Below are 27711 nucleotides of genomic sequence, written 5' to 3' on the forward strand. Positions count from 1 at the left end.
GTTATGTTTAAATTTGATATACAGGTCCATGAGGTTTACTCATCCTAGAGAGTGTATGCTGCTCAGTGGTTTTCAGAGAATCCCCGTAAGGTGTCACCACCCCGCCCCCGATTTTCTCTACTTCTTTTTCCTGACATTTTTTTCTAATTCTTTACAGGCTGCTTTATGCCTCCTCACCATTCAGCCTCTCTTCTGACATCTGTTTTCATCATCCAGTGGCAATGGATGGATCTACCCCAATCAGAGAATCCCAGATCAATAATGATCCAACCGCCTGGGCAGGTCATTCCATTCTCCTTGACCTCTAAACTACAGCTAATACCACAGATCCTACACTCCTCTTTCATACTGCCTTCTCCTCCTTCTGTAAATGCACACCCTCCACACTCTCTTCCATCTCTTATATGATTTTGTCTTGCTCAGACCCAAGAGACAGCACTTCTCAGTCTCCTTCACACATCCTTTCCCTCCTCCCGCCTTTCAAATGGGAGCATTCCCTGAGGCTCACACCTTGGTCCTTGATGTTTCGCTTCGCTATTCTCTTTCCTCAATGATATTCCTGTTTAGAGCTTCAACTTCAAGGGATGGAATGTAGCATCCCCAGGCTTGGGTCACCCAAAACAAGAGTCACAGCCCTCGTCTTTCTCCCAAGCTCCGCAATGCTCTTCTCTGCCTCCTGGTCATTCCCACTTGGAAAGTACCAACATCACCTCCAATTAAATATGGATTCAGCAGCTTCCTCCAATCCTCAGCCTGGCTTCCCCTTTTGACTTCTCGATATCTGCTTATGGTACATGCAGAAAAAATACTGCTGTTTGCAATTTTTCCAAATTCTAGGGCACTTTCCCTCAGTGCCAAACAGGGGCAGACAGCCCTATGGGCAACATTCATTCATCTGTTGCTCTTTTCAAGTGCCAACAACATGAAACCTTTGTAAAGCTCTTCAACCAAATGCAACCTCTCCCTTCCTGGTACCCTGTGCCCTTATCACAGCACATTTTGTATGCTGCCTTGTGTTACAGTATCATCATTTGCTTTACACTATTACAGAAAACTCGATGCATCAATATTAGCACCTAATTTTTCAGGTGACATCATATTACTTGTTTCCTTATCTCTCAGTTCTTTTTAAAATAGGTGGTTTGGTTTTTTCCTTAGAATCCCTTAGTCAGTAAAGAAATATAAACATTTTCATACATTTAAATAGTATAATTATTCACGACCACTACCCTGCACCCTCCTCCGTATCCCAGAAAAAGACACCGATAGCAGTTAGAAGGTCTGCTTCTAGTTATAGCATGGCAAATACAAAAGAGGGACTTTGGGGTTAATTCTTAATTTAACTAATGTGCTAAAAAAAATGGTACCTTAGGATTTCCTCTCACGCTGCAGTTCAGGGTGGCATTGTAACCAGCTATAGCGTAGGTGTTGACCAAAGGCTGAGTAAACATGGGTGCCTCTGTGAAATCAAAGTCTTCATACACTGGATTTTTGTAGATTTTACCTTAAAAACAAGCATTAGAAATATATAAATTGGCCTGAGAATATATTATTCTTGGCATGCTTTACTCATGATTAAAACTTCCCTGAGCTTAGAAAAACATGTAAAAACACAAGTGAAAGCCACAGGGCATTCATTCTGAGGGCGACCAACGTACAGCCAATCACTCATGGGACAGAAAGTCAGAAGGGTCATCTGAAACTGAAGCAAATATTGGGAAGAATTCAGTGTCTGAGTATTTTGCTCAATGTGTGTTTTAATGTGAACATAACGAGAAAGGGCTTGAAGGACAGTGGTTTATGAGGAAATGAAATGACAGGGATGGAATCCAGCTTCTCCTACCATAATTTTAAGTGTGTATTTATCATATCCTTATTTCCTTTTACCACATCTCTTTTTCTTTCCATTTCCTCCGTCTTGTCACTGAAAACCAAGGTTTCCAGATGTCAAGCCCACTTCCAACTCACCATCCTTGGCAATCACGGCGCTCTCTTTAGTCATTGTGGCATCCTCACTGAGGCCGCACATGTTTTCAGAAAAGACCCGAAAGTAATATTCGTTTCCTATGACCAGTTCGGAGATGGTGGCATTAGTTCGGTGATAATGCTCAATGACAGTGAACCACTCCTGGGGAAAAAAAAATGATCCTTTGAGGAAAATCACTTTAAAATACACAACTACTTTACCTGTTGATTAGAATAAATAACAGGGATGTTTCATTAACTAAAAGAAAAAAAAAAGCACTAATTTTTATATTCAAAGTAACAGTGATGTATATTTAATTTGTTTAGTACTTTACAATTGATTTACACTTGACTAAGTAAATTAATCTTCATTACACGTTAGATTCATATACCCTCGATGTTGATGGAAGAAATGTTCACATATTGTGGTACAGGGAAGTCATTCTGGCTTATACATGATTTAACTTAAAATTTATGCTAACTAGAACAGCCTATTTTGTGGCTTATTAAACATATATTGTACATCACTTTAACCATTTAAAGAGAAAGGAGTATTGTCTAGAAGTAAAGAATGCCTGTGTTGAAGATGCAGAGAAATGCCTCCCTTCCTGGGACATCAATGATAGCACTCTTTCCAGGATGAGGCTCCCTTCCCAGGTGCCAAGGCCATACTGACTCGCTGTGTATGTGCTGATCTGTCTTTTTTTGAAAACTTGAAGGAATGTACCCCTGACATGTCTGAGGTTCTTTGTTCTGGCAAAATATAAAGCTTTGCTGAAAACTATCCTTTTTTGGAAGAGTTCCTCAGACCTATCTGAGAGGCTCTCTCCGGGGCTACAGCCCTCAGTTTAGCTGGAATAAAATTCTCCTCTATTCTTAGCATAGATTGGTTATTGATTATTTCTGTGGACAATGTCAACTACTACCTTTATATTTTCCTCGTAACTGTACGGTGTCTGTCATCTACCTACCTACCTATTTATCTTTTATATAACTAAGTATAATTATGGACTTTTATTGCCAACTTATTTATTCTGAGGGATAGATGATGCTAAATCACTAGAGATAAGTTAACATCACTCAATTTCCCTAATATTATTAACGTAGGTTCTTTCCATTCTTTGCTCAGATATTACCTCCTCCCTCACTGTTTATCTTCCTTCTACTCCACTTTGGTCACACTTTTCCACCCTAACCTGGCTAAGTTTTCTTCACAGCACTTGCTACCTTACATCACATCATATACTTACTATTTTACTTTACTCTCTACGTCCCTCACTGGAATGTATACACAATGATGGTAAAAATGGACTTTTCTTCTCACCCCTAGTATCTCCAGTGCCTTATCACAGCACCTGGTACACAGTAGGTACCATACACAAAATAAATGTTCATCATATACCTGAATGAATGCATAAATGAGCCAAAACTCTATTCTTATTTTTTCAACTTTTCCCTCACCACATCAAGAAAAATAGTGGCTTCAGAGTTTATCGTGCCACCAGTAAAAAATCACATTGTACTCCATATATTTAAGACCACTGAGAAAATACATTTGCTAACAAAAGGGTCATAAAGGAAAAGGATTTTCCTCACAAGTTTAAGGGGCCATCATCATCTCTGTATTTTGGGTTTTTTTAAAGACACGAGACAACTGCAGTCATGCCTTCCTTTATTTCCAAAGCACTTTCTGCAAACCTTTATTTCAACATTTATTACATTGTTTTATGTCTGCTTAGATGTTAAGTGCTTCAAGAGCAGGAGCTGTCTTTTTTTTTTTTTTTTTTTTTTTGATCCAGCAGCTAGAACAGTGCTCAACACATAGGAAATGAGTATATAAGTCAGTGTGTCCACACATATAACGAAAACAATGTTTACGGAAAACATAAACAGGACTTTAAGTGAAAAACAGCAACTGTAGCCATAATGAGACAGTGGTGTGGTGACTTTCTGGAAAATACACTGGGCAGAGTGAGATCTTCTGGTCTGTAGGTCTGCCCCTGTTGAAACGCAACAGACACAGGGGTTGGGGATACTCCCCCGCCAGCAAGCAGATCTCAGATACATGAAGCAGCAGGAAAGTCCTGGCTCACCTGGACTTGACTAGATATTTAAGAAGACAAGTGCCAGGCAGTATGGTGGGGATGGGAGAATGGGGGGGTCACCTGGTGAAAATGTGGTAGCCCTGGATTCACTGCCAGTATCTGGACCAAGGTCCGAAGAAGAGCCCTCATTGCCAAAGAAATCCAAGATGTTCAGTACATCCATTGATTTAGCGCTCAAGCTATCCAGGTTTGGCTGAAAGACATTTCTTTAAATGCCAAATCTGATTTTGTCACTGAACATCTACACAGGGGAAAGAAAGACATGCCAGGAATAGTTTACGGAAAGGCAAGGCTTGAACTCCATTCCTGTTGCTTAGACTGCTCTTTCCAACCTTCTTCCCTTTTATTAATCCAATGTAATCTTATAACCTAAGTCTTAACTGGAATTTACTCATATAAATGCCTAAACACTTCCTATCAGCATCATTCAGTATGATATTTTATTCTTCCTATGAGAATGAAAAGTGGCTTCATGCCATTCTGTGTCCAAACATCAATTTATTCATTCATTGACTTACAGGTAAGGCAGTGGTAGGTGTAGTGGATGGATTCTGATTCAGAAAGGCCTAGACTTTAACATTTAATATCCGGTGATATCCAGCAAGTCATCTATCCTTTTGTGCCTCAGTTTCCTCATTTATAAAATACGGGTAATAATAATTCATACTCCAACTGAGTTGCTTCTTGGACATTCTAAGCTCTTTCCTATGCCATTCCCTTCAGAATCTTTCTCTTCTAACACATGTCTTTTTTATTTTTTGAGACATAAGTCCATGCTATCTAACATTTATTTTACAAGGAGAAAAAGTTGCATGGGTGCAGATCTGAGTTAATCCAGAGTGAGTAAATGTTTGTTGAATAAATGAATTTACTGAAATTCTATTGATCATTTTATCAGTTGCTTTATATTGTTTTAGCCTTTTGATAAATAAATAAAGTAAACATTAGTGTCCCTATTTCACAGATGAAGGAAATGGACATTGAAGAGGCTAAGTGATTGTCCATTTATATATGTGGTCTTAAGTGGAAATTCAAGTCAAACTCTCTGTGGCTCCCAAGGCCGTATCCTTTCCATGGTGCCACATCACTCCTCCGTGACCCTCCTGGGTTCCTCACCACAGAGGACCTCATGTGATTTTGCGGCTGCTAAGCCAGAGAAAGGTGGGTCTTACCATGCTCTTCTTGTCAGCCTTCTGGATCGTGTACCCTGTAATGGCAGCGTTTCCATCATCCCTTGGTGGTGTCCATGATAGAGCAACGTTCTCTCCCCAGACATCATCAATCTTCACAACTTGGGGTGGACCTGGACGGTCTGTAGGATGAATTCATGGTATCACTGTAAGGTCACTTTCCACCCAATCTAGACCTTGTTCCAGGAGGATATTTTAAAATGCCCTTTCCTCCCTGCATCTCTACCCACATTTCTTTTGCATTCTTAAAAACTGCAGAGAAGTGGAAAGCACTCCAGCTAAGCTTATCTGGAAACCCTTGACTTGTATTTGCCTAGGAAGAAAAGGATTTTGAAAAGAAAATTTAAATGAAACTCCCAACCTCATTAACCATCCCTCCAGGAGCAGGCTACTGGCGATGAACCACAAGGCGACCCTGCCTAATGGGAAAGGTCAGCTGATGCTGGACCTCAGCTCTCAGAGCCCACTGGGCTGAGCAGCCCCAGCTTGTGGTGAGGGGCCCTGAAGCCCACAGCCTCAGTGGGGTCCTCTGTTGCACGGGAGGGAGAAAAACTTGTTTCCTCTGCTATCTCTCCTTCTGAGATTCATCTGTATTTATCAAGTGTTTCCATTTTATGTAAGTAAAATGCATTAATGTGGAAATAAAGTCTTTCCTCATTTTATTTTCTACACCACGAATTTCTGTGACCTACAACCTTCCAATAAATTGTAGTAATGTTCAGAAAGGCCAAAAGTCAAGAAAACCAAGTCTTCATTGGGAGGTTCATTCACCACCCTCCCCAAAAAACCCATCATGCACAGAGGTAAAAGGAAGGACAATAATCATATGATGCATTTACATAGTATTTCTTACTTTTTTGAAGAGAAATTTCACATCTGTTATCCTTTGCAGTGCAAGCACCTTTTTGTCTTGAAGATTTTTCAGGTCTTAAAATGCAATGATAATTATTTCTATATGAAATGTCAGACTGAAGAGAGTAAATACCAGAGTGCTTTCTGGTAATGTTTTTCTCTCTTTCACACAAGATTTATCAAGCAGTCTTCATGGGCTCCAGGGGGAAACCACGGTGATAATCCTCCCTGTCTTTCTACAATTTGCAATGACAAGTTTCTATAATCAGTTTTCTATCTCCTGTTTTCACCAGCTTGTCCTGCAGACAGCCATCCTTTCCCAGTCCAGTCTCCCAACTGCAGCCCAAGTCTGCTTTGTCTTCCAAGTTCACGTTGACTTTTCAAACACTTGCTCCCTAACAGTAAATGGTATTGCTAGATTTTTACAGTCATGGCAGACACATATATTTAGGACTAATACTATAAGCAGGGTAATAATTGTTACTTTTTCTTGAACACTTTGTGTGTGAGTAATGTGTCAGGTACTTTTAACTAGCTGGTAAAGTAACTACATGGCAAAAGAGGGGGAAAAAAGTCCTTCCCAGCATTTCAGAGGGCAAGGCTCTTCTAGACCTGACTATGAGGGCTTCCATCAACATGGGGCCAGGCCAAACCCAAGGGCACACAAAGCATCCTCAATACTCCCCTCAACTTAACAAAAATCAAGATGGTTTAGCCAGTGGGAAAAGAGGGCTTAGTTTCAAGGATGCAAACTTTCACCCAAGGGAAGATTCGCCACAGAAAGCTGCTCCTTTGGTGAGAGAACCTCTAGTTCTAGCATATTTGCTAAAATGTAATAATAAAAATGACTGGAGACTAGACTTCTCCTAACTCTGCTCTTAAATTTATTTCTTGACATTGCAGTAATTATACAACAGTTCAGCCTAGAAGGGTCTCCTTATAAGAGATCCTCCCTCTGTTTCCCTGACTCTGGACTGGAGGAAGGACTAACCCGATTTGGATAGGTATGTATCCAACCAACCCTGCAGGACCAACCAAAATTCAGCCTTTACTACTTAACTTTGTTCAGGTACACTGTTCTTACATTCCATAAAAATTCTTCATTCTCCATTAACTTTATTATTAGCAAACTTTAAATGTAGTAAGAAACTTGTTAAACTATATCTGGAATCTACAATTTTTTTAATTTTAATTTTTTAAAGACATTTTATTTTTTGGAGGGGGAGGTAATTAGATTTGTTTATTTTAGTGGAGGTACTGGGGACTGAACTCAGGACCTTGTGCATGCTAGGTAGGTACTCTACCACTGAGCTATCTCCTCCCCACCTATTTTAGTGCAAGAATTCAACACAGGAACTGGTTTTAGCAATGAAGAGTTGGGAAATAGAGTAAGAGAAAACAGTTGTAAAGCAGTGCAGACGGTTTTCACTAGAAAGTATGTACGTTAATTTTCTTCAACATATATGGCCTCAGTCTCTTATGATTAGTCCTTTTAGTCAGAGAAAAGTTATTCTAAAATGCTGACCAGTCTTACCAATTTATCTTCTTTTTTTAATTCTAAAAAAAGAATTTCTGTAGAGCCAGGCTCACAAAAATTCTGACTCTTGCCTTATCAACAAGAACAATTTGTCCTCGTACTGTATTGACAGAATGTTCTCATTCCTTCCTCCAAACCTACCAACAACCTGGATATCGATGGATGCAGTTTCCACGAATTTTTCCACTTTGACCTGCAGATCATATTTCCCGGAGTGGCTCCTCTCTGCTTTTCTGATGAATACGATTGTATCGGTCTCAGAATTGCGAATGTTTATCTGATTCTTATCAATTTCAGCACCATCCTTCTTCCAAGTTAATTCTGGTCTTGGTTTTCCCTTAAAAAAAAAAAAGACAAAAAACGTAGAGGCAGGGAGGGGATCAGATTGTTTCCAATTTTCTTTTTGGCGTTACAAAAATGGGTAGTGGTACTCATTCTATAAGGTTGGAAAGCAGTCTGATGGGCGGTTACAGCAGCAACAGAATACTCACCATCACCCGCTGACTGCATTCTGTACGCAAGGCACTACATTATGTATGTGCTAGTTACAGTTTCCCTTAATCGTCACATCAAGTATCACTATCTTCTTTTTTTTTTTTTTTTTTATAAAGGCATCACAGGACTCGCCCAAGGCCTTGCAGCTAAGCGCTGGAAGCTGATTTTCCAGTCAGGTCTCTTCAGCTCCCAAGCCTGCACAACACAGCCTTGTGGTGAAGAACCTGGGCCCTGGGGCCCTAGAATCTGTATCTGGTTCCTGACTCTAGCACTTATAGCCGTGCGACTTTGGGCAAGTTACTTAAACTCTCTGCCTCAGTTTCCCAATCTGTAAAATGAGAATGATAGTGCAAATCTAACAGGGTGGTTATCAAGACTGATGTTCTTAGAAAGTTTCTGCCCGCTGCATATGTGTTTTATTAATGTCATCTACATGTTAATGATTTTTATTCCACTCTACTGTGTTGCTCGTTTCAGACTTGTCTGTAATCGTCTCTCTGTTCTAACAGCCGAAACTATCCTTTAAGAGCAGACTTGGAGATATTACAATCTCATTCAAGGACATGAGTTTCCATTTATGTTACAAAGGGACTTCCTAGGATTCCTAAGCACCCAGGCTCAGCCTGCAGACAGGAACTAAGCATTAACTCAGTTGGGTCAGGCACAGCCTTCTTATGGGCTCCCAACGTGGCTTGATGCTAGGTTCTGCTAAGGGATGTGGGAGACACATATCAAACCCCTGGCCACAGGGCTTGAAGAATGGTTGGGGGTGCTCAGATGTGCACATGGGAAGCTGAGAACAATACTGTTAAAGATGGGAAAAATAGTGCCAGATCTTTTTCCTCTGAATGTACAATGTACTATGAGCTATGGAGTAGGGGTGGAATTGAGTTCTCTGATAACATACAGGGTGAGAAAAGCACTAGACTCAGTGTCTGGAGACACAGAGTCTGCTCAGGGCATTACCATTTACTTGCTGTGTGACTTTGGGCAAGTCACTTAACTTCTCTGAATGTCAGTTTCATCCCTTCTCGGCAGGGGTGGGAGCTGTTGAGGAAATCTGCCCTTCCTGTCTCACAAGGTGTTTCTGAGGATCAAATGAGACAACGTTTGAGAGCTCCAGAGGTTAGGTAAATATACAAACATGATGCACCAGTCTCATCCCCTTCCTGCTAGCTGAGCAACCCCTGTGATGTTACATCCATGAGGTCCCTGTTCTCATGCTCTTTTCTCTCCCAGATTCAGTGACAGAAGCTGAAGACACAGACTTCCAAGATATGGGAACTGGGATCAGCTCTAGCGGTTGACATGACATGGAAACTAGAGGGCTGATTCAGCCCCAGTCCAGTCTGGGACTGGGTCCTGAATGTCTGCCTTGTGCCAACTCCTGGTTTTATCTGAGGCTGTGGGAGGAGAGAAGTGGGAAGAACCTTGTCAAAACATCTTCTTCCTCCTCTGCTGTGTTCCCACTCGCATCCTCCTTGGCTTTCATTCTGATTTCACTCACTGTGTACGTGGAAGACTGAGGCGTGGGTGCCAAGTGCAATGAGGATGGTCTGAACAGCCGTCCCCTTAGGTTAGGTTTCCCGGGAGTCTGGGTTTGAACAAGTTCTGTGTGTGTGGAGGAGGGGTGTATGTGTTCAAACATGTGCAGAGACCTAAATTCTAGTTCTAAGCCTATGCTGATATAATAAGCCATAAAACGTGGCCATTCAAATTCAAATGAATTAAAATTAAGGAAGATTAAAAATTCATTTCTCTAGTGACACACTAGCTCCTAGCCGCACCTTTCAAGTGCTCAATAGCCACACTTGGCTGCTGGCTACCATACTGGACATTGCATGTACAGAACATTTCTATCATCACAGAAAGTTCTACTGAACAGCACTACAAGGAGTCAAAGGAGTAAGGAGGTGATGGTGCTATGTGTGTGTGTGAGACCAAAACTGATTATTGTATGAGAAGCCTAGTTAATCTTATAAATAACAGATTCTTTTGTGAGAGCAATGATTTAACAATGTTTACATATTTCAGTTAGCAGCATCAAGATTTTCAATTTCAGTTATCCCTCTTACTGGGATTTAGTGCGGATTTGGGGTAATTGTGAGAAATAATTGCACATGTTGCAATAAGCACATGTTGTTTTCCTGAATGTTATGCCAAGAGCTTCGCCTAAAAGGAAGATGACTTTTACAGATGGACAGGACCAGAAAGAATCTTCAAGCACTTCTTGTTTCGGCATCTCCTTGATGTTTACCCTCTGTCCCATTGTAGTCCCTGTGCTTTAAACAATTCATCTCATGCAGAAGGAAAATCTATGAGAGTTGTATAGATTTCTCTACTTCTAAAGCGAGGCAGGCGAGAATTCTACCACTGAACCCTTGTGGTCACCCTCTCCCTTGCCTTTACAGACGGCTGGCACTCTGTCTTCGGAGCGTGTATCGACCTTTACTTTAACCACCAACTGCACCCCCACCCGGCCCTTGTGTACATCTCTCTAAATAAATCTACTTTTACTCAAAAAAAAAAAAAAAAAAAAAAGCAGGAGGTTGTTTAATCACTTTCTGAATCACTTTCATTATTTCCTACTCTTCCCCTGAGGAAATCCTGAATCATAAACTTAAGTGCTGGAGTACCTCCCTGTCAACTTAAACACTCCAGGGCTGGGAAGAGAAAATAAGCGACCTTGAGTTATTACCTGGAAAGGTATGACCAGATTGATGGCTTCTCCAACTCTGCGGATATAGGTTTGCTTCAGGTGCCTTGGGATGCGAATCTTTGGAGCCTCTGAGTGAGAGTGGAAGAGCATAATTTTGAGTCAGTACAGTACACTGGAGACAGCCTCACATAAGCGTATTTGGCATGACACTCCCCAGGATCTCCCTGTGTGCATGACTTGGCAGTAAAATCTTATATGGGCCACTAACAGATTATATACAGTAACTCTGGTTCCGAACGTTTCCTTCTAGAAGAGAGGTTTTAACAGTTTGACTCAACGAGATTTACCCTTGACCTCCTTCATTTTACTGCAACTTCCTATTTTTATTATAAGCCTAAAGCAACTTTATAGAAAAACACTAAATTTTCTCTTAGGACTTTATATATTATAACCTAATATACATATATATATAGAGTTCATAATTTCTAACACTGAGTATATTCTCCAGTGAACATTCCACAAAAGATCCACAAGCCCCACATTAGCTGGCAGGACAGCCCATTTCTCCTCACTAGAAAAAAAAAAAAAAGCTTTAGCACCTAGTACTTGTTATTTTTGTAATTATGTTAGAATTTGAGGGTAAATTTCTCCCTGTATGGCTATGGTGAAGCATGTAATAGGCAGTCCTAGCCCACTGTATATTAATGTTCATTCATTAAACACCATGAAGATCCTAGAACATGTGGGTGTAGACCCAGCAGAAGCAGCGTCAAGGCTCATAGCTCACAGGGACGACACTTGAGTCTTACAAGACACAGGTCTTACCACTTGAGTGCTCAGTATGTAACAGACACTGGGACAAATGCTTTTCATGAAGGGACCAATTTAAACCTCACAGCTGCCTTATGACACAGGTACTGCTTCTACTTTGCAATAAAGAAACTACAGCACAGGGGTTGAGGCAACTTGCCCAAGGTGACACAGCCAGGATTAGAACCTGGGGCCAGCCTCGAGGGCTTACGCTCTGCTGAGAAGCATGGACGGTGGAGTCAGAGAGATCTGGGTTTGAGTTCTACATCAGACAGTAGATCTGGCCCCAGTCTATTCTGTAAAATCAGAATGATCACAGCATCTAATCACAGGTTGGTTTTAGTATCCCATTACACTCTTAAAAATAATCAAAAGCCCCGAAAAGCTTTTGATTACATGGACTGTATCTATAGTATTTACCATATTAGAAATTAAAACCAAGAAATGTTGAAATATTTATGTACTTATTGATTGAAAAATAACAACATAAATGACATTTTAATGAAAGGAACCATATTTTACATCAACGAAAATTTGCGATTTGACTAGCATTACTTTATTAATTAGGCAAATCTCTTTAGTGTCTGATTTAATAGAGGACAGCTGAACTCTCATATTTGTTTCTGCCATTAGTCTGCTGCAATAAGCTGTATGGGCTGAGGCACATGGAAAAAATTTGGCTTCACACAGACAGGAGGAATATTTTAATAAACCTTACAGACAATTGTGGGTATTCCTCTTTGATTCTACACTAAAACACAATAAAATGTAATGTCTTAAGGGTTAGCTGCAATGTGGAATCTGAAACCTTCTATGAACTTTTTAGACTCTGTTATATTAAAATCCATTGGTCCATCTTCCATTTTGAATGTATCTTTTACACATACATGATTTTTAAACATGCACTGGTCATTTGGAAAATACTGCTTCACTGAATTATGCATATCTACCAAAGGTTGAAACATTGTATTATTTGATATCAAAAAATTAGATTAATTAATATCACCACCTAGTCCATTGAAAAAGTTTCTAAGCCTTGGAAAGCTGTCAAGTCCATGATGGTGGATATCCGTTTTCCAAAATTCTGATTTTTTCTTTAAAGCTTGTATTTTTCATTGACAAGATGACAACAAATACTGTAAGTTGTTTTCCATGAAGTGACAGGTCCATTCCATTCGTTTTCTAGAATACGTCTAGCAAATGCCCAAGTCTGACTAGCCAGTTTGTCACTCTATCCTTCTTTCAAGGAACAATGGAGTTTCATAGAAAAAGGTCACTAGTTCAGCCTCTAACTCAGTTGCACAAGTGCTTTTCCTGGAGATGACCACTGTACGGTGGTATAGAGCAAAGAGCTTTGCATTTCATTGTCACAGACTCTGTGGGGAGAAAGGGTACTCAAGAACCAAGGTTTAAAGGCATTAATAATTTTTATGCCTCATCAAGAACACTCCAAGGCAAAACTGGCCCTTTTATTTTAATTGCGAGTGCATGGTGGTGAGGAATACAGGAAGGATGAGACAATTTGGTGGTGTGGATTAAGGCATCAGCAGTTTTACACACCATTGCTTTTACATCATCAGTGCAGATGTCAAATACAAAAAAGGGAAAACAATGTGTTCATATTATTGTGAAAATGGTTTTGACTTCACAGATCCATCGGAGCCATTTTGCTGCTGTACAGATTGTCTGCGCTAGCTTTTCTCTCTCTCTCTCTCTCTCTCTCTCTGTCCACTGTCGGAACCTGGTGAGGTTCTTTGTTCCTCATACCACGTTATAAGCCACAAGCTGACTTCCTACACCAGTAAAGGGCTATTTTGTAAAATTGCTAACTCCCAGGAGGAGATATTAATATCAAAAGAATGTCAACAAAATAGTAGGTTTTGAGAGAGAAAGAGGTTAAAATAAAAGAAGCAAACCATGTGAAATGGGAACAAAGTTTCGAAAGCCTTGCCCCCACCTATGATTTCCTTCACGAGGATGGGCTGCGAGTAGTACTTGGGCTCGCTGGCGCCGGCGGCATTCACAGCCTTCACCCGCACAAAGATCCTTGCGTCCGTTGGCAGACCTGTGATGGTGAATTTGGTCTTCTCGATCAGTTCTGTGTTTGCCACTATCCAGTCATCAGCTAAATTCCATTAAAAAAAGAAAAGAAGGGGGAGTGATAGTTAGTGAAAGAAATCATCCTGTTGAACAGTCGACTCCAAATCAGTATTTTGCTCAAAATTAAATCATTTCGAGGGAATATGATTTTGGTCTGGACTCAGACTATATGGCTCGGCATTTTTCATATTTAAATGAAAAATGGCCTAGAATGGCTAATGTAAATAAGAGGAAGAATGATAATCAGATTCTGCTATTTCTGAAAAACCTTACTCAGGATACTAGAGCATCCTGAACAACAGTAAATGTCCCAGGAATTTTAAACAAATTTATTCCAATTCAGTTTACAAAGTGTATTTTTACAGTTGATGTAACCATGATAACTAATCATCTATACATGTTTAAGTTCAGAAAAACAGGAAAATGCTGTTCTTATGAATGAGAGACACTGACCTTTATAGTCATATAATCTGTTTTATCCTGGCTGGCTTATTACTGTAAGACACAACTGTGAGCATGGGAAATCTGATCATGCTCCACATATGGAGAAAAGAAGCTTTTAACCATGGCAAAGAGGAAACACAGCTCAGAAGCCACGACCTCATAAGGAACTGGCACAGTCTTTCACCTCCATCAAAACTTCTAATTTTTTAAAAACACTTTTGGTAGCTGTACCTATATCAAGAAAATTTAAACCCAGCATCCAGGTTTTACAGACATTTCAGGTTCTAAAAGTTTTTATGCATTATTATGCCCACAGGGAACAAAAAGAAGGCTTGGATCCCACATTATTAACTCCCTTCCCGCCCTCCCCCTCAGTCTCTAAGGGCCTTTCTGTGTGTGGGTGGTGGGTGGACGTCATGCTCAGTCATGAAACCTTCTCAGAAACTTTAGCAGACAGTAAGAAAGGTTGAGAGCTTTCACAGAATACTTTACCTGGTAGATCATATGCAGCCTCCCCATTTTCATCAGACTGTTTTGCTGATGTACCTTTGAGAATCCGTCATTAAAATTAATTACAGACACCCACTTTCACACCAGAAGAATATCGTATCAGTAGTCAGCATTCTCTGTTAGTAAAGTATGCAAAGTATGCAAAGATACTTGTCTTCAGGACAGTGACGGAAGAGACCAAACACATTAGAGGAGGGGGGATTCCTCAGGAGGGGCACAGCCTGCTCTGTTCAGACTGTTTTTTTTTGCCCTGAGGCACCTGCCACAGAGAAGAGGAGGAGAAAAGAGACTGGGGCTCCTTCAGCTGTGGGAACAAGAGGTAGAGAAGAACAAAGAAAGACCCTGAAGAGAAAGGAGGAGCAGGTCCTGGACTCCACAGGGGAGCAGCACGCAGCGGAACAGTCTACCCTTGCTCCTGTCCCTGCCACCTCAGCCCGAGAGGGTCCTGTGGGTCCCCCAGGAACACAGTTCTCCCACTGTGGGGCTCACACATCAGAGTCTGGAGGTGAGGGCACTTGTGGTAAGGCCAGCTCTGTCTTACCAGGAAATGAAAATGTTCTCCATTGGAAATGGAAACTGGCCCAGCAGCCCAGGAGGCAGCCCCTTGTTGCCATGACAAGCTCTTGGTCAAGCAAATTAAGCTGACCTGGGTTCCCACCTTCCGCGTGGGTGGAGGGGCCATTGCTGGCTCACAGAGTGTTTGTGGGTGGACTCCACTGGTGTGGGATGATGACCATCTAGGTTATCAGGAACACAGCAGAGGAGTGGGGACTGAACTGGCCTCCCTTGAAACCTTCTCCTCTCTGTTATTCCAACCCTTCTAGGGGTATGAGGGAGAAGGACCAGCAAGCCAGAATATCCTGGTGGCTAGGAGGGCATGTGGAGGATAAAAATTACTTAGAACTTTGAAAAAGAGATACATCTGTAAGCCAATGGTGGGCTTGGGAGCTACTATGTTGGTATTTTCATAACCAAGAGACAGTTGATGAGAAAGTGAAACAGGAGACTGAGAAAACGTGCATGAAAGAATGAAGAATTAGGATAGGAGAAAATTTCAAGAGAAAACAGGACGAAACAAGACCAGAGAGAAACAAAAACATCCCATCACATTTGAACTGCTTGAGGGAAACAGAAAGAAACTGGTGACCGGGGGAATGGTAAAGGAACATGAAAGTTATTTAATACACGAGGAGAATTTTTAAGAAAGAAAAGAAAGAACTGAGAGAAGAAAGAAAACAAAGAAGAGTAAAATGATGCAGGCATTACAAAATAAAATAAAAACCAAGAGAAAGGCAGAGTCCAAACCAACACACGATCTTATAAAAGAAAGAACTCTCTTACAGAATAAAACCTGACGTATGTAAAAGCATTAAACACTACAGAAAATTAGTCTGGAGGACAACAGCCATTAAAAGAGAATGAAGACTAGGGCAGCCACATAAAGGAAGTAAGAAAAGACTGCAAGAAGAAAGATATACACGTTATGAAAGAACTTCCATAGAAAGCTAATTCCAAAACGTTACGTGGCAAAATATATACATAATAATGACTGTGTATCTATATATATGTATATATGGGTATACATATATATCTACACAGACCACACACAAAATAATGTAAAATACACTTCGTTGTATTTTATCTAAGGTGGGTAACATCAAAATGACAGCCATTTATCATTTTGCTGTATCTTCTTACTTTTTAAACCTATCAGAAAGAAAAGAGTAAAGAATTTGCTCTGTTTCATACATACACAAAAGATTCGTGTTCAGCAGCCACATCACACCTGAGATTGGGGGGACTCTGCTGGCCGGGTGGTATAAATAAGAGAGCGTGATTTTTTGAAATGGGGGAAGGGGAATAGAAAGGGAATAAACCATATTCTCAAGTGCTCAAGAATTCATCTGTTGCCTTAGTGACAGTGCCCCCCTCCGACACGGGGATAACTCTGGGAACTGTCTTATAATGCCCCAACTGGTTCTGCTTAGTGGCTTTCTAAGCCCTGGAAAAATCGCTCACTCTAACAGTGAGTGGACGTGAGTGGAACCGAGTGTTACCAGGATGTTTTATTCCCCCCTCCACTTCTACCCTCCCGACCAACGGTGGTCATTTCCATGGAGGCCCCACCCAGGGCCCTGGGACTTCTTTTTCTGCAGTTTTCTCTTCATAAGAAGTTTCTTCTCCATAGAGGTTTTCCTTCTGGGGAGATGTTCATATTCTTGGTTTCCCAAATGTGCTCTGCAGTCACTCTTGCCTTTACGTTATGATCCACGTTAAAGTTTGGGGTCCAAAGAGTTTTCTTAGATGTCAAGTCCTGGCCGATCATTTGTGGAAATAAGAACAAGCCTCCCTGGCGGATGGTTTACCTACCATCATCCAGAATTCTAGAGCGGAGCCCAAGTCCAGAGCTGGTGCCGTTTTATTCACTCATTTCCACATCACGACAAGTAAGAAATCAAAAAACACAAGAGCCTTCCAGTGGATTGCAAATCTTTTTTGGTTTTAGGTACACTCTGGCCCATACTTTCTTGTATCATTTTCTGTTTTTCTATTATTTCTATCAGCGATTTTTTCCCCTGTTTTTCTTCCCCTTTTAAATTTGTGATTAAATTTTTATACACACATGTCTTGAGACAAGTTACTGCCACGTGTTGAATCTATTTCTTACACCCTCAGGGATTTAATGCTGATTCCATTAAACACTGAAAATTGTCCTTGATTATTATTTTTTTTCCTTTAAGAAGGCAGGCAATCATCACTAGATAGTCAAATATATAGTCTCTCTTATACCCAGAAATAGGCAGCGCTGTTGGCAGCTAATCTCTGATCAGTACAGAGTTTAGAATTTCCAACTCACTAACTAGACTTTTATTTTGCTTTGGTTCATTTTAATTCCACCAATTCAAGAAGTGGGAGTCTCTGAAGTTTTGTCAGAATCCCTTCCTCCTATGTCTTGGATCAGCTGTGTTGTCCAATCTGGGAACCTAGCTAGGGTATTTTTGAGATCTCAATTTGTTAGCATCAAGTATCAAAGAAAGGCTAAATTTTTATTTATCTTAGAAAGATGACCTTTGCCTTTTTGTCATTTTCAGTAGGAAGGAGATGAGTTCCCAAGAAAGAGACAAAAGAAAGGGGGGCATAGCTCACCTATTGATGATGGTATTCATTTTAAGTAAGTTGTACTTACTTCCTTCAAAGCAATACTCTAGCACATAGCCATCTAAACCTGCCGCACCGATGTGGTCTGGGGGTCGCCACTTCATTGTGACAGTGGTGTCAGTTACAGAGTCAACAGTGAGAAGAGTAGGAGGGCTGGTTACAGCTTCAGAGATAAAAGAAAGGGAAAAAGAAGAAATTATTAACTGTAGAATTATGACAGAGGAACTGTGATAAAATGAACTAGGATAGAAATAAAAACATACACAGAAGCCCCACATCTTAATAAAATTCAGTGAAGACTCCTTGAGCCTATGCTGTGTATAAAGAAAGGATCTGCCAGACATGGAAAATGTTTTAGAAATGCTGCCACACTTCCCCTCCATTTGTGAGGCTGGTGTGGGAGGCCGGGAGGCCCAAGGAAGTGGAAAAAGTCAAAGTTTGAGATCTAATGATCTAGAGTAAATTTCCCATGACTTTTTAACTTGAAAGTGCAAACTCTTGTACTAAATCTTCTTTCTATTGAAAAGCATACTTCATGACTATAAAATCGTGGAGACATCTTATCTTCTGTTTCTTGCCTTTACTGAACTTTTTTGGTTCAATAGGTGACATTTAAGGTGTGATTGTACAGCAAAGACAATCGTTTTCAGGAGAGTTTTGTTGAATTGATCTCAGTTTGTTGTAGTTACAGTGTTTACACCACGGTGCTGGGTGACACCTTGAGAAGGACAAATGGGAGCCGGCCTGTGTCAACAGGCTCAGCTACATGTTTTCAGTGGGCAGTGGCACCTGGAGCCACCTGCAGCTGTTCTTGGAATTGTGGAAATAAATTCCAGGGCCTACATTATGAAGGCATTCAACTCGATCATGTTGTCTTCTAATTTCTTAGAAAACTGCCCATAGCCACTTCTAAATTCCTGCTCATCCACCATTCTAAGAAGCTCCCAGGTCTGTTCCAGTTAGACGATGGAAGGAAGCAGTCACAATCTGGGGCAATAATTTGCATGACGAAGACACGCCTCTCTTGACTCACCCAATGGAACAAAAGGCTTGGAGGGCATACTGGGCTTGGAGATGCCAACGGCATTGACAGCAAAGATGCGGACCTCGTAGGCCACACCTTCAATCATCTTCTTGGGCTCAAAGGTGGTTTCTTTGCAGAGATCAAAATTCAGCCTCATCCATCTGGAGCTTTGTTTCTTCTTCCTCTCAATGAAGTATCCTGCAGGTGACACAAAATGGAAACTGAGGTTTTTTCCCTTGGTCTCCAAAATTAACTTTGTCAGATATTAGAATTCTTAAAACTTCCTAAATTCTCAGCACTCTAAGGGAAATAGTCATGTATGTATGTATGTACGTATGTATTTTTTTTAACTCATCTTATTTATCAGTTGTTTGAGAGTGGGAATATAAGGAATATCAATATTAACATCATAGCATATATGTAAAAATAAGAGTCCTGTTATTTTTTTTTAATTGTACTAGGAAGAGAAGAGAGAAAAACAGATCACAGATATGTAGGCCATAGAAATGTACACAGTCACTCTATATGAGCAATAGATGTGGCTGTGGGTCCCAGCAATGTAGGTAAGAAAGGGGAAATAACCAGTTTTGCGAGTTTCATTATTAGCAAGTAGAAAAAATTCTTGTTTCACAGGGGAAGCAAATTCTTCTCAGTATTTAACTCTAAAAGAAATTTCTTCATAGACATAACTCTATGGAACTAGGCATTTGCTTACTAGAACAAAGTTAGACTTAGGGTTGTCACAAAGTTAGATATTGAATGTAAATGTCAAACAAAAAAGAGAACAGGCAGTTAGATGATATTCATTAAAGTTATTTAAATCTCAAGTATTTATAGAGCATCCCCAGATATATTTCAATTTGAATGGGTATTTAAAGGTTTTCTTGTAAATGCAGTCCTTTAAAATGTGCTTTGTACTAATGTGCATGAAGAGGACACCAACTCCACTGGCAGTTCCACAGACTGACCAGCATGCAGCTACCTAAGATTGGGGACCCGCCATCGTAGACAGGAGGCTCCCAGTTCATGATGCACCAGTCATCTCCCACATCTGTCACACTCGGTGCCACTGGAGGATCAGGGATGTCTGTAGCAAACAAAAAATAAAATAAAATAAAATTGAGTGAGCGAGAGCAGAAAGGAAAATGTTAATTGGAAAATATGCTTTTTGGTGATAATCCTAGAAGGGACGTTATTTCTGGTTACTTTTCTATGTTTACTAAAATGCACTTGGTAACTAATGTGGGCACAAAGTCATGCTCCATATGGACTCAGAGGAGGTGAGCCCAATCAAAAGAAAAATAATGTCTCCAGATCCTTCCAACCAGTGTCACATTAGAGAACCACATGAAACCCAAGACTCTTGCTCTTTACCTTGAAAATGGCAATTAAGAAATTATTGCCTAAATATTGGATGTGATTTTGTTTTTGCTTTTGTTTTTTAACTACAAAGTGAACTCCCAGCAGAACTGAATCAAGAGCTAATTATTGTCAATTTTTAATCAGCTGGAAGATTCAAGATGGTGACTGGTAGAAATCTAACCCAAAGCAAGGTATCATGTCTTACAAATACAGTTCAGCACCTAGTAAAGTGACCTTAGTTTTTGGTCAATTTGAAATGTTTCTGAAGGAAAACTGAAGTGAGACGAAGAGATTATGAGACCTGGAAACAGGAGTAATCTGCCAGACTCATTTCACTTGGTTTCAGAATTAGGTGTACTTAGCTGGCTGTCTAAGGACCAAAGCAGATCTTATTCCTCTACAATGAGTGTGATGTTGGAAATCATTTAGCAATTGTGTTTTAGTGATTTAGGGCACTGGAAAGGAATAATGGAGAGCTAATGACAGCAACCCCAAATGGCTAACTTTAGCTAAGCATTCCTGCAATTAGTCCTCTAGGCAAGAAAAAAGAAGAGAAAGAAAAAGAAAGAGGAGGAAAGGAAAAGGAAAAACAAGGAAAGAAAAGAGAAAGACAGACAAGCAAAGTGGCAAAGGGAAAAAGAAAGGCGGTGATCTGTAAAATAGAGCTAAACCGTGTGTTTCTTTGTTGGCTTCCCAGAAAAGCTGAGTGAACCAAGGGCTCACAAAGTCTACCCTGGATCTAGACCTGTCAGCTTGATTGTAGAAGCTTGTTGACTCAGAGGACTTACCCACAACTTTAATCTTGATGTTTGCATTTGCTTCCCCAGCTTCATTTTTCAGACTGATGTTGTAAACACCAGAGTCGTCTCTTTCTGCTACGTCAATAACCAGAGTGCTGCTGCCAGGGTAGGATTCTGCTCTTATTCGGCCACTGCCCTCCATGATAGCCTACAGGAAAAGGAGCACAATGTGGTCCAACCCACACAGACAAAACAACGACCCCAGAGCGCCTCAAAACTTCAGCTGAGCATGATGCTAATGCCTGAAATCTGTGTTCTAAGTTTAGTCCTCCACCAACTCCAAGGACAAAGGCATTGCCATCCCATTTTACACATGAGAAAACTGTGGCCCTAGGCTGCCTGGCTAAGAAGTGGTAGAACTGAGATCTGACTCCAAAGTTCACTGACGGTTAACTCCCTGACAAGAAAGTCGGAGGACCAAAAATATGAGCGCAGAGGTGTCATCCTAGGAGAGGAGTTTCTTTGAACGAGAATTAGAACTACTTAAACTTGTATCAGAAACTAAATAATGATTTGTTCATTTCCTTAGATGTCTTGGTAATTTAAAAATACTGCAAGGGGTTGAAGGAGGCTGCAGTGCCAACCTTCCATACAAGTTGAATATGGATTTTTCCTTCCAAATGGACACCAAAAAATGAACATCTAATTCCCAAAGTAAAGACAGACTGAGGTTGAGACTTCTATTATATTTTCTTTCTTTTTTTCTCCTCCTTCTCCTTCACTTCTTCCGTTCCTTCTTCCTTAAACCAGAAATTTAAAGTAGCATCACGTTTTTCTGATTTCCAGGCCATGTCTTCTATGACACAATGGACAGCCAATATACAAAGAGGAAAAACAGAGAAGGTCAAGGTAATTTAGAAACTTGGTAATTTACCACTAACTATTGTTAACTCTACTCCTGGATTAGGCCTTATAAGTCTTTAACAACCTAAGATTGTGACAACAGTAAGAATCCTTGAAATGGTTTTTGTAATTCTTGGTTTACAATAGAACAAAATTTCCTATTGGCCAAATCTTAATCTTAAGATTATAAAAGATGTTCTGCTTTTTTTTTTTATGCAAAAAGAAAAATATTTACTTAGGGTGGTGTTACACTATCCTTTTCAGTTTTCCATATTTTATTTTGTTTGTTTGCTATAATTTACCTATAGTAAAATTCACACTTTTCAGATATATAGTTCTACAAATTTTATCAAATATATGTGATTGTGTAACCACCACCATAATCAAGATCACCTCTGACAGTGTCCCATGATCCTTGGCATTCAACCTACTAACCCCACACCCCAGACCCTGGCAACTACTGGTCTGTTATTTGCCCCTTTTGTTTTCCCCTTTCCCAGAATGTCACATAACGGGAATCAAACAGTATGTAATTTTCTGAGTGTATATTTTTTCCCTTAGCATGATGTTTTTTAGATTGATCCGTGTTGCTGCATGTATTACTAGTACACTCCTTTCACTGGATGAGTAGCATTCCATTGCACATTCCATGTGTGTTTGGTTTCTATATATACAAACCGTATGCTTATACAACTGGACTTCTGAGGTGTTTCCAAGTTTTGACAATTATAAATAAAGCTGCTATAAACATTCCTGTAAATGTTTTTGTGTGGACATGTATTTCATTTCTTTTGGGTAAATTATCTAGGAACAGCATTGTAGAGTTGTATGCAAGTGTATATTCAACATTATAAAAACCCACCAAATTGTTTTCCAAAGTGGATGTCCCATTTTGCATTCCCACCAGCAATGTATGAGAGTTTAATTGTTCTATATCTTTGCTGGCATTTGGTATTGTCAGCTTTTTTTTTTTTAACATTTTTTATTGATTTATAATCATTTTACAATGTTGTGTCAAATTCCATTGTAAAGCACAATTTTTCAGTTATACATGAACATATATATAGTCACATTTTTTTCTCTGTGAGCTACCATAAGATCTTGTGTATATTTCCCTGTGCTGTACAGTATAATCTTGTTTATCTATTCTACAATTTTGAAATCCCGTCTATCCCTTCCCACCCTCCACCCCCTTGGCAACCACAAGTTTGTATTTATGTCTATGAGTCTGTTTCTGTTTTGTATTTATGCTTTATTTTATTTTTTTTTAGATTCCACATAAGAGCGATCTCATATGGTATTTTTCTTTCTCTTTCTGGCTTACTTCACTTAGAATGAAATTCTCCAGGAACATCTATGTTGCTGCAAATGGCGTTATGTTGTTGGTTTTTATGGCTGAGTAGTATTCCATTGTATAAATATACCACAGCGTCTTTATCCAGTCATCTGTTGATGGACATTTAGGCTGTTCCCATGTCTTGGCTATTCTAAATAGTGCTGCTATGAACACTGGGGTGCAGGCGTCATTTTGAAGTAGGGTTCCTTCTGGATATATGCCCAGGAGCAGGATTCCTGGGTCAGATTTTTTAACTTTTTTTTTAAAAACACTCTTTTTTTGGTCCAGCTTCTTTCACTCAGCATAATTATCTTGAGACTCATCCAAGGTGTTGCACATATCAACAATTCTTCCTTTTTATCACTGAGTAGCATTCCCTTGTATGAATTTCCTACAATTTATCAATTCACTTATTGATGGAATTTGTGTTGTTTTTAGCTTTTGAACATTACAAATAAGGGTACTGTTGTTATTTGTTCTAGCTGATTTTTTTGAAGATTACATTGGATTTCCTACATCAGTGATTATGTTATCTGCAAATGAAGACAGTTCTCCTTCTTCCTTTCCAAAATGGATGCCTTTTATTTCTTGTTCTTGTTGGTTGCGCTGGCTAGAACCACCAGTACAATGCTGAACAGAAATGGTGAGAGTGAACACCTTCTCCCCCTTGTTTCTGGTCTTAGAGGGAAGCAGTCAATCTTTTACCGTTAAGTAGGATGATAGTTGCAGGATTTTCATGGCTGTCTTTTATCATGTTGAGGAAGTTCCTCTCACTTCCTAGGTTGCTAAGAAATTTTTATTAGGAATGGATGTTGAATTTTGTCAAATGTTTTTCTGTCTATTGAGATGATCACATTTTTTCCTCTGGTTTGTTAGTATGGTGAATTACATTAACTTACTTTTAAATGTTAAGCCTACCTCTGCATTCCTGAGATAAACCCTATGTGGATATAATTTATTACTCCTTTTATATATTTTTGGATTTGGTTTGCTAAATTCTGTTTAGAACTTTTTCCTCTTTGTTCATGAGTGATAATGATTTGTAATTTTCTCTTCTTATAATATCTTTTTTCTGATTTTGCTATAAAGGTAATACTGGCCTTTAAGACTGTATTGGGAAGTATTCCTATTATTTCTTCTCCAATTTTCTGGAAGAGTTTGTGTTGATTTTGTATTATTTTTTTCTTAAATGTTTGGTAGAACTCTCCAATAAAGCCATCTAAACCTGGAAATTTCTTTGTGAAAGATTTTAAACTACAAACTCCATTTATTTAATAGACATAAGGCTATTCAGTATTGATTAAGTGGCATTTCACAAATTTTGATATATGGTATGCTCATAAATATTTGCTAATTTCCCTTCTGATTTCTTCTTTAATCTGTTAGTTTTTTTTTTTAAGTTACTTAGTTTCTAAATATTTGGAAAATTTCCAATTCTTTCTGTTATCGTTGTCTAATTCCATTGTGGTCGGAGAACATACCTTGCATGACTTGAATCCTTTTACATTTACTGAGACTTATTTATGGTCTGGTAAATTTTCCACAAGTATTTTAAAATAATGCCCATTCTGCTTTGTTCAGTGGAGTGTTCTATAACTGTCAACTACATCAAGATAGTTTCTAACATTGCTCAAATTTTGTATATCCTTAGATTGTCTGTCTTCTTGTTCTACCAACTATTGAGAGAAGAGTACTGAAATCTCTGATTTATCTATTTTTCTTTGCAGTTCTGTCACCTTGCTATTTGTTTTCTTCTTGTCCCATCTGTTCTTTGTGCCTCTCTGTCTTTTTGGATCAATGTTTTTTGTGCTTCTATTTTATGTCCTTTGTTGGCTTATTAGCTATAGCTCTTTATTATTTTAGTGGTTCCTTTAGGGTTTACAGGATAGTCTACCTTCATGTGATATTATAATGCTTCATATGCAGCAAAAGAAACTTACAATAGCGTATGTCCATCTCCAATCCTTACTTCTGTTTCTCCCCTCTTGGCCTTATGTTTTCATTGCTGTAGATTTTACTGACACTTATAATAGAAGCCCCACAGTGTACTGTTACTGTTTTTGTTTAAACCATGGATTATCTTTTAAAAATATTTAAATAATAAGGAAAAATTCTTGTATGTTTATCGATGTAGTAGTTACCATTTCTGACACTCTTAGTTTCTTTGTGAAAATGTTTTCATCTTGGTATCATGTCCTTCTGACTTTAGGATTTCTTAGAATTTCTTGTAGTACAGATCTGCTGGAGATGACCTCCTTCAACTTTTGTATATCTGAAAATAGTTTTATTTTGCCTTCATTTTTTAAAATTTTTTCTACTTTGTATAGAATTCTAGGTTGACAGTTTCTTTCCTTTAAACCTGTTGCTCCTCTGTCTTCTCACCTGCCTTGCTTCCAGAGAGATCTGCCGTCATCCTTGCCTTTGTTCTTGTAGATTTAATGTGACTTTTTTTCTCTGCCTACTTTTAAGATTTTTTTCTTAAGCAATTTGATAATGGGTCTTGGTGTACTTTTCTTAAGGTTCCTTACGCTTGGGTTTTAATGAGCTTCTTGTATCTGAGATTTTATAGTTTTTATCAAATTTGGAAAATTTGGGGGCCATTATTTTTTTTAATAATTTTCTGTCTCCCTCCTGGGGACTCCAATTATACATAGATTTGACTGCCTGAAGTTGTTCCATTGCTCAATAATGCTCTCCTTTTTTCCTCCAGAAAACAGAAAAGGAGGAAACACTTCCCAACTTTTTTAAAAAAATAAATTATTTTTTCAGAGCAGCTGAGTTCCCTGCAAAACTGAATGGAAAAATACAAAGAGTTCTCATATAACCCCTGCCCCACACCACACATGCACAATCTTCCCCACTACTGACACCCCCCACCAGAGTGGTACATGTGCTATAACTGATGAACCCCACACTGACACATCAGTATTATCAAAAGTCCATGGTTTACATTAGGGTTCATTGTTGGTGTTGTACATCTTATGGGTTTTGACAAATCTATAATGACACATTTTTATAATTATAATATCATATGGAATAGTTTTACTGCTCCTGAACCACTTTATATAGGAAGCTGCAGAGCTTTAATTGAGCTGGCACTACACCACCACTCCAACCTTATTTATTCTTTTCCTCCTCACTCCCTCTGCCCTAGCCATACTAGCTTTCTTTCTGTACCGCCAACACATCAAGTTCACTGTCTCCTCTCATTCTTTGTACTTGCGTTGATATCACCTGGAAATCTCTGCTTTGATCTTCACACAATGGGCTCCTCATTGTCATTCATAAAGGCTGTTGTCATGCATCTTGCAGTCACTTGCTAATTACATTACCCTGTTTATTTTTAAACCTTCATAGCACTTAATACTATCTAAAGTGATTTTGTTCCTTTATTTATTTAATAATTCATTGTCTATTTTTCTTCCAGTCCTTTCCCCAACACCCATTAGAATGAAAGGTGGGATCTCCTTCACCGTACATAATAACGTGCCCTAGTTACATAGTAGGTGGTCAGAAATGTGAAAAGTAAATGAATAGTTGTTATATTTGCCTGAAAATCTGTGACTTTTCTTTATTAAAGGAATTACACCTTTACTGTACATTAATTTGCCTTCTTCCTTCATCTCATTAATGGAGGGCAGGGAGTAGGGTGGGCAGTGTGTGTGTGGTGTGTGTGCAAGTAGGGGTGTGTGTGTATAGAGCAAACCTTATCTGATCGACTCCAAAGGGCTTTAGGAGGTGGTTCTCCAGAGATGGGAATCTCTAGACGAAGCTTGCTTCCTGCAATTACTGTCACTGTATTGTCAGCATCGAGACCATCCAGGATGATCTTAGGAGGATCTGGAATATTAAACACGGTTTTTGTTATCAGACAGTTATTTCCATGTGAATATCTGGGCTAGTATTTGGCTAGTGTTAAACACTGGTAGTAACCAACATTTTACCTGGTCAAAAAGGATATAAGAGGAGTCTCAGGAGTGGGTGCCTGAGACCTTGCAAAACTATTTCATTATAAGATTTCTTAAGAATCAACTATTATGATTAGTGGTTAATACCAATTCATGTATTTTTTCTTTAAATATCACATTTGGATACAAATCCAAGGTAAGTAAAAGCAGAAAAACAAGAACACAATTCTGCAATGCTTTCTTTTATCTACTCACCAACAACATGAACTTTGGCAGGCACGGTAATATTGTAGGCATCTGGTGTAAATACATAATCACCTTCATCCTCAGTGAGAGCATTGGCTATCACTAATTTGTGGATTCTAAGGAAATGAAAAAAACATATTTCTAAGACTTTGCAAAGATTAAAATACTGTGTAGCATCCAAACTGAGGAGACATCTGGTTTTATCTGATTAACTTGTTTAGTGCAGCCTGGAGAGAGGGCAAGAATACAGTGAAGGCTTAATTATCCTACTTGTAGATCCACATTCAATATTTATTTGGGGTTATATGAAATTATCTCTACAAATACAGCCTGCTTATTATGTAAAATTTTCTTGTGCCTTTTTTA

The 27711-nt window shown here is 39.2% G+C and overlaps 1 protein-coding gene across 42 annotated transcripts in view; it reads right to left on the reverse strand.

Moving 5' to 3' along the window:
* The window catches only part of MYBPC1 (myosin binding protein C1), an 82759-nt gene that overhangs the window by 5205 nt on the left and 49843 nt on the right, over positions 1 to 27711 (reverse strand). For 40 of the 42 annotated variants that reach the window (XM_074375212.1, XM_074375205.1, XM_074375206.1 and 37 more), the window contains 13 exons: positions 27355 to 27461; positions 26898 to 27031; positions 21001 to 21160; positions 19833 to 19937; positions 18860 to 19048; positions 17855 to 17989; positions 14650 to 14703; positions 13571 to 13738; positions 10843 to 10931; positions 7791 to 7986; positions 5243 to 5382; positions 1969 to 2128; positions 1368 to 1504 (listed from right to left, as the gene is read on the reverse strand). In XM_074375212.1, the coding sequence (XP_074231313.1) occupies positions 1368 to 1504; positions 1969 to 2128; positions 5243 to 5382; positions 7791 to 7986; positions 10843 to 10931; positions 13571 to 13738; positions 14650 to 14703; positions 17855 to 17989; positions 18860 to 19048; positions 19833 to 19937; positions 21001 to 21160; positions 26898 to 27031; positions 27355 to 27461 (1774 nt within the window). The remainder of the gene's footprint in view (positions 1 to 1367; positions 1505 to 1968; positions 2129 to 5242; positions 5383 to 7790; positions 7987 to 10842; positions 10932 to 13570; positions 13739 to 14649; positions 14704 to 17854; positions 17990 to 18859; positions 19049 to 19832; positions 19938 to 21000; positions 21161 to 26897; positions 27032 to 27354; positions 27462 to 27711) is intronic. The other 2 variants (XM_074375189.1, XM_074375180.1) reach the window with 1 other exon arrangement.

This window comes from Camelus bactrianus, chromosome 12 (assembly GCF_048773025.1).
Source record: "Camelus bactrianus isolate YW-2024 breed Bactrian camel chromosome 12, ASM4877302v1, whole genome shotgun sequence".
NCBI lineage: Eukaryota > Metazoa > Chordata > Mammalia > Artiodactyla > Camelidae > Camelus > Camelus bactrianus.